We start from the raw sequence: 8,152 nt of genomic DNA on the forward strand, positions 1-8,152 counted from the left end.
AACTCAGCAAAGATGGTTCTTGCTCGGGTTTTAATTTCTAGCTATTTGGCAGCAATTATGTAGATTTCATTTCATGTTAGTCCTTTGTGATCTTGACCCTTTAAAATGGGGAAACAACATCTCTTTCTATGTATCATTTTGTCATATGGATTATTTATAATTTCATTATGCTGCTCTCTTCTGTACATACAACTCAATTAAGGTGTTGTATGCCGTACAGACTGTAAAGCCCTCTGAAGCAAAATGTGATATTGGACTATAATAAAATTGACATTATTTGACCTGAAAATAGAAAATCAATCATTTTGGCATGAGCAATGTGGTGCTAGATTAGTTTTCCTAGAGCTGAACCGATTCAGTCACTCAGTCAACAGAAACTTTTTCAGCAAGTCAATTAATTACAGCTTTGAATTCAAGTTGAACATTCAAGACAAAACAGGCATATCATGGTGCCCTCTTAAACAAAGAGAGAAACACATTGACAGACGTTTAATCTATTATTCACCACAAAAATAAAAATTATTTCGGTATTTGCAATTAGTTGCACCACTGGGTTTGTTACCAGCTGTGACAGCAACATGCTGGTGTTGTTAACAAAGTGGTCCCGGAGACAACTACTTTCTTTTTTTGCAAAACAATACAAAACATGCAAGAATGAAAATCCCCCTTTCAACACCATTGATAGTGCCACTCGGCCAGCCATGCCAAAATTACCTTAGTTATGCACGTCAATATTCAAAGGAAAATAATCTCAAAATGAAATAGCACAATGTGGTGTCAACATAAAACACAGCACTTTCAGGTCAGAGAGCGAGTTGTAAACAAAATACTTTCACCCAGAAAAATGCTTGTTCATTACTTAGGAGTTTTCTAACCACAGTCTTTTTCCTATACCTTAAATAGTCTTTTGGTAATAATTCAACAGAGGCAGGGATATATGGACCAGAAAGAGGGAAATCCTATGCATTCCCCCCAGGAAATCACACCCTATCTGGAACTATCACAGAGGCAAATTTAAGTAACTGCAATGAGATTATATTTCTTTCTTAACAGGTGTGTAATTGTGATCAAAATGAAGGCTGAGTTTTGAGATGGTTGTGGTCCGAGCAACCCTCCGGCTGCCTGTCCATTTTGGATTCCATTTAAAGATTGTACCGCTGGTTTTGAAAACACTGCATGCTCAGACTCCTACTTACACTGTCCATGTGACTTTCCCAATGTGAGGAGTGGTTAAAAGCAGGAGTGTGATTGCTGCCTGATATTCTCTAGTAGAAAACAATAATTTTGCTTTGTCATATTTACATTCACACATTCAGAATCTTTAAGATCTAGTGTTCTAAAACTAATGAGAATAATTGGAGTTGGGGAGAAATGAACTGAATGGTTGAACGGCTCCTTTTATACAGTGCTCATTTGCAAGCAAATAAGCTTTTGATGAATGAATTAAGATATAAGCTTTGGTAAAGAAGAAAGTATTATTACCAGAACCACCACAGGGTCATGCAGAGGTCCGTCAGTGTGTAGCGTCTCCACGTCGTCCTCGATGATGTAGTGCCACTCTGCGCCCAAGTCGATAAAGCTTCTAGACTGGACTTCCTCTCCTTTCCCATTGAGGATGTAATGCCCTGTTGCCTGGTTCTTGATTGCTGTAATCAGTCATTTAGTTATGAGCCACTGACAAAAAAAAAAGCTTTACTCTACCAATTACAAAAGTTTGAAAAGCTGAATGTTTTAGTCAGTGAGATAAAAAAAAAGCTTAAATTGTGCTCTCAAATGGATGATTCATGGAAACAGTCTACTCCGGGCACTTGTTTGGAATGATTATGTCTGATTCATGCTATAATTTATACACAACAAGCTGCCAAACTTCTAATATCATAAGACTTCTAAGACACAAGGAGCTAAAATGAAAATGGGCATGTTTTCTGGATGCTTTAAATACATAAGCTGCATTTAAATGCAAATGAGTCATAATTAAAGATGCTGAAATGATTCCCGTCTCTTTTACAGATTATTGCTTCTGGTGCTCAAGTCTTACACTTCTGTTGAATAAAACCAAGAACCATCTATGTCTCTTGGCAGTAACGAGTCACTTATATTTTTATTTGACATCCCACAAGTTAATTCAAGAACAAACATAACTCACTGAAGCTAATTCTAGTAATTTAGAACTTTCACATTTTACTTACTAGTCAGGTAAGTCTCAATATTCAACAGTTTATATATAAATGTAACTACATCCAAATAGTTTTTTACATGTGATATATGCATTTATATTTGTGGATTTTTACTACGTTTATTTATTTTTTAACAATGTTATTTATTCCACTTTTTAACAACCCCCCTTATCCCAACCCAAAACCAAATTTCTACTCCATTTATGAAAAATATTGAATATACAGTATGTGTGCATTATATGTGTGCATCATCAATACACATGAAACTTATTTTTTACGTGGATTGTACAAATGTACTCAATTGTTCCCTGTATCCATAGAAGTAACCTTAGCACTAAATGTCAGCACTTTGGACAAAGTTATAGAAGGCTAATGGAACAGAAGGTTATTGTGAAAAACATAAGATTGCATTGCAACAGTAAATAATTTGGGCAAATTCACTTTTTTCTTATTGTACATTGAGTACTAGACATGTACTGTTTCTCATGTCATCGGTGAACAAAGTTGAGAAGTCAAAGTGTGAAGTCTGGAGCACCAGTAACTAGGATTTTGGACAGGCAAGACAATGCAGCAAAACCTGTTTGGACTTAGGTTCTAAATTATTGAAAATACAGTTTTGAAGTCATGATAACTTTTGATTATTTGGTGGATCAACTCTACCACAGTATATGAAATATGGACACTTTAACAGAAATGCAGTTTTAACAGCAGGGAACTATGTATAGCATATCCTTCTTGAACTGGTAAGGAAAGAAAAAGCTTTAAAGTGATCCATAGGCACATGTCATTTTACAGGTAATGACAGTGACAGAAAGTATGGATACTGTTTACTAAACTACAGCAGAAGAATAATTCAGAAGCAAAAAATTGGCAGCTTTTGTATGAAGCCTAAGATTCATGAAGAGCCAGATATACACCAGAGATGCAATCTTTATAAAACCCATTTACAGTAATTGTGTATTTTTACACCATTGCTTCTGCAATGGAGAGTTTTGTTCTTTCTTTTTTGTACAGCTGCACAGTTTGGTCAAAAGAAAAGGGCAGTTAATTTTTTTTCAGTGATTGATGCTTTGTGATGATGGAGGTCTTTTCATCTGGAACGGTCTCAACTTTCTATTGAAACTCAGAGCCATTTTTTGTTTGACAGTAGCCACAAACAATCACACTGACCACTCTCTGGGCCTTTCAGCTTCATGATAACTCAGGAGAATGCTCCATCAAAGGCCATGACAGCTGGCTCCAGAAAGGGTGTATATGTGTGTGTTAGGCAAATTATGGTTGTACTTTTAAGGAATGGTTGTTAATCATTGGTGATCAGTGGTGGAAGAAGTATACATATGGAGGAGAGTAATTATTTTTCTGCCACAAGACATCATTTTGTCATTGATTACATGCCACTTTGCAACCCACAACAGAGACCTTATTTATTGATTTCAATATTGATCCGTCCAACACCAAAGATTGTTTTGCACCTTAAAATAATGTTTCCTAAATCGTTTCAGTGGTTCATTAACCACCGTTCGATTGAAACATGGGAATAATGGTAATGGTAACAGTAAGGGACAATTCTTCTGCCAACCTGTAGGGGGGCTGAAGAGGAAAAGTGTTTTGGTGCCTATTGTAAAGGTGCTGGTTGACAAGTAGCTAATGCTAATGTGCTTGGTTTATAACGTTCTTCCCAAGGGAAATTTTGAGAAATTTCCATTTCCTGCATTTAGATACATTTTATGCACCAATTTACGGTGGAAATACCTTTATTTAGCCTATGCAAAGAAGAAAAACACAGATGACATGTTGATGTATTGTGTTTCATTGGGCATTTTTAAGAGGGTATACGGAAATCCTGGATCTTTCTTGGGGGGTATACCTGGGTATCACGTAGACCACACTACTGCATTTACTTAGAAGTAGAAGTGCTAATATCACACTATAAAAACATACTGTTACCAGTAAAGGTCCTGCATTCAATATCCTACTTAAGTAAAAGTACAGAAATATCAGCCAAATACAAGTACCAAAAGTAAAAGTACTGTTTCTACAGAATATCTGATTCTCCAGATCACTGGCATATTATTATATCTGACATTATTAGATTGTTATTACTGATATATCAACATGTGTAAAGAGCTTTTACTGCTGGAGCTGCTTGGGGTGGAGCTAGTTTTAAATACTTGATATTAGAGATGGGAGACAAAATTGAAACAGCATAAAATCGCGATCTGGTGCAATACTGTATCGACACACGGGCACCATGTTTCAGTCTTTTATAATATGAATTGCACTTGAGAATTTAACGTTTTGGTACTAGAATAGTAGTTTTTCAGTGGTGCAGTTGAGATTTTTTGTCAAACTGAGAAATGTATCTTTTTTTAGTAGGCAAAACAAATGTTGACAAAGTTTTTGTTTTGGGGACATAATTTGAAATTTGAAGAACAGAATATCAAAATATGTTTAAAATAGCAATAATATTGTACCGTGAAATAAGTATTGCGATGATATTATATCGTGGGGTCTCTCTTCCTTTACAGTTATCTGGTTTAGTCCAGTGGTACCCGATATGCAAATGAGCGTGTGATGTCTTTCACCCCTCCACCCCCCGTGCCACAAATCGCTTTCTAATCTGTGGGAAACGCTGTGATGAGATGAAAATCCCAAAATTATTGGGGTACTGCAAATTTAAAAGTTAAAGTTTTAATTAGGAGGGATTTAAAAGACTTCATTAATACGAGAAAGTCAATTTAATGGTGACGTTACAAATTTAGCTTGCACAGAAAACAAAGGTTACTCAGGGATATTGTTGAATACAAAACAGTAGTTTAAGTGTGACACAGCTGTGCAGTTTTTTTAGTTGTTTTTTTTAAACGTGGGAGTAAATGTGAGGATGTCACTAGTACGTGTTAGTCCACCCTCGCATACCTAATTTAGCTTGATAGTCTGTGACCGAGTCTAATTGGAGATTGAGCTGGAAAAATTAATTCTGCCTGTCAGAGCTAATGGTTAAGCTTGGAAAACCATCGTTATGATGGTTAAAAGAATATGATGTTAATGGTTGGTAGGAAATGGGAAAATGAGACAAAGGAACACTACGACCTGCTAGGCGAGGCGACCGTCGGGGATAGCCAAGCTAGTATTACCACTAGCGCGCTAGTATTACCACTAACGAGCTAGTATTACCACTAGCGAGCTAGTATTACCACTAACGAGCTAGTATTACCACTAACGAGCTAGTATTACCACTAGCGAGCTAGTATTACCGCTAGCGAGCTAATTTGCTAGCGTGCTTACTGCCTGCTAGCCACTATTGGCTGTAGAAGCTATTACAATATTATCTGATAGACCACATTGGCAGTCGGCTTGATGTTTAATGAGAGTTGATGAAAAAATGTCACAATTAATACATTTCAGAAGCATTTGATTAATAGAAAAGATGATTGTTATTTATTATAATGGCACTGAGCTAATACAGGAAATGAAAAGTAATTTATATTGAGGGGATCCTAAAATGTGGTTTTAAAGATCTTATCTGGAAGTTCTGGTGGTATGGAGATTCATAAGGGAAATAATGTAATCGTTTTTATTCAGTTTTCACAAAAAACTGCAGTAAAGAGAGAACTCATTAATCAACAAGTCTCTCTTTAATAGATTGATGAATAATGGATGAGCAAAACGAAGAGCGATTTTCTCTGCCCAAAAGTTGACAAGGGATAAATTATGCAAAGCCTATAATCTATGAATGTATTGTATATGTTCCCATTAGTCTTTCGGTGAAACACAAGGAGGATGGTGATATTTGTCCTCTGATTTCATACATGTGTTCGTGTTAGGAAGTTACACTTACCAAGAATTTGAGGGGAGGCCTCATGTTCTTGGATGATGACATGTCTAGCTCCAGGAGGAATGAGAAACATCTTAAGGTAACCTTTGCCAAGTTTGTAGCAGCAGCAGCAGCAGCAGCAGCAGCAGAAGCAGAAGAGGGAGGGTTAGGAAAGATAAAGACACAGACAGAGGTAAGTTAAGCAGACACAAAAATAATCTGTTTGTTTGCACTGGTGGACATCCCGCATGTTACAGAAGTTTGGTTCCCTTTGCTCTACAGAGATGTTTGAAGACATTTGAGAAAAAAAAGAAAATGGCTAAACTGTCTACTTTCCTCCTCGCTGTGGAAGCCTGCAGGTAAAACTTTCATTGAAACAGGTTGTTTATCCACATCCATCTGTTGTGTCATCAAAGAACTCTTAAAAATATCAATACATCCCTATGCAATATTAAAATAACTTGGACAGCTTTTAAATGAACTGAAACTTCCCTTCCTTTGTTTTCATATTGATTATGTGCAGACAGGATGCGAATCAGCCATGTTTCAATACAGCATTAGGAGAAGATTTTTAAGACTACAGGGCAGCAAAGTGGCCTTCTGTCAGGGATGTCCACCGCTTGCAAACCTACCGTGACTCACCAAGTACATTTCTAGAGTCTTCTGTTTCATTTAAAAACACATTTCGAGCTCCTTTGGGCAAAGAGAAGGCTCCTCTGGTCTTCCCTTCAAAATGAAATAAATCAGTTAGTCTTGAGTGTTCCTCTCTCTCGTTCCACTGTTTCTCTGCAACAACATCACCTACAGTGGAGTCATTTGCAATTAGCATGACAGGTGCCTGACGAGTTAACATCACAAGGCACACTACTTTTGCTGGCAGGGTGGCACTTGCCGATCAACAGGACTGAACCGCAGTGGTGTAATTAGTCCCCCTTAAACTTTGACAGACAGGCCTCCTAATGCAGCACTGTCACTGAGGTGATTATAAATGTGCTGGCACGCTGTCGCAGGGTTAAAACAAGGGTACAACAGGTGTCAGAGTATTGAGTGCTGCTCACTCTGCAGTATAAAGAAGGGGTGAATAGCGATCTATCTTACGGCAAATGGCAAAAGATGCCCTCTCGCTTCCGTGAGAACATTCTGTGATGGCAGTCGATTTCAAAAACCGCAAGCTGCTCGATAGGAATCACAATTTGATCACAGAGTTGTTTTGTAGACTTACAGGAAGTACTGAACACAAGGTCTAAAAATACCATTTGGGTGGGGCAGCTTGGGTTGAACTGTACAACAGTTGAGGTTCAATCAATCAGATTGGGAATAGCCAACAACATCCAGATTGCCTCCAAAGGTCTGCATGTTTGTTTAACGTGACATTTTCTACCGCACAAAGACCTTAAAGTTAGTTTGTTAAGCTTTTGAAGCAATTTAAATAAAATGACCATATACAGTACATCAAAAATAGAAAGTCTAGAAAGTTTTAGTGAACTGACTGGATGATAAACCCGTGACATTTACGACAGGCGAGTCAGACCTAAATAGACACTTAATTAGTATCGAGGAACAGTGTGTGTCTAGGTCTCTACAGTGTTAGGCATCCATCTCCACTACAAGCTGCACAGGAAATGCTAGGAAAGAGGTTGTGAGGGATTCAGTAACACTGGATACTTGCATATTGTGTATTCCAACAAAGGAGTTTCTTTTTGGGCTCTCTTGCTTAACTGTTTTCCTGTTAAAAAATGTGAGTGGTTAATACATGAGACAGCGATGTTAAGAAAATAAAGGAATGATCACAGTTTCTACAATCCAAGAAACGGTTTGATGAAGCCATGATGTCCAGGCTGTCCAAAATGTCCATTTTAAATTTTTCACTACAGCTCTCTTATTGACTTTGTGACATCACATCAATTAAATAAACGTTTAACTACAAGTTATTCGTGACAGATGAGGCTGGCATCAGGGCTGGATTTTAGAAGGCATCATGAAACCGTTTAAGAAAATGCATTGGTCATTCATGATGTTATTTTCTTCATGCTGACGGTTAATGTGAAGACATTATTCAAACAGGAAATTAACCACTTATTCACACTCATTCAGTTTAACACTGCATTACACTGTGTGTGTGTGTGTGTGTGTGTGTGTGTGTGTGTGTGTGTGTGTGTGT

General features: G+C 37.4%; 1 protein-coding gene across 1 annotated transcript in view; it reads right to left on the reverse strand.

The window, feature by feature from the left end:
- The window catches only part of adamts3 (ADAM metallopeptidase with thrombospondin type 1 motif, 3), a 170,905-nt gene that overhangs the window by 24,595 nt on the left and 138,158 nt on the right, over positions 1 to 8,152 (reverse strand). The window contains exons 16-17 of the mRNA XM_032516121.1: positions 6,016 to 6,096; positions 1,483 to 1,646 (exon numbers count right to left, since the gene is read on the reverse strand). Coding sequence (XP_032372012.1) covers positions 1,483 to 1,646; positions 6,016 to 6,096 — 245 coding nt within the window. The remainder of the gene's footprint in view (positions 1 to 1,482; positions 1,647 to 6,015; positions 6,097 to 8,152) is intronic.

The sequence above is a fragment of the Etheostoma spectabile genome, chromosome 5 (assembly GCF_008692095.1).
Source record: "Etheostoma spectabile isolate EspeVRDwgs_2016 chromosome 5, UIUC_Espe_1.0, whole genome shotgun sequence".
In the NCBI taxonomy this organism is placed as follows: domain Eukaryota; kingdom Metazoa; phylum Chordata; class Actinopteri; order Perciformes; family Percidae; genus Etheostoma; species Etheostoma spectabile.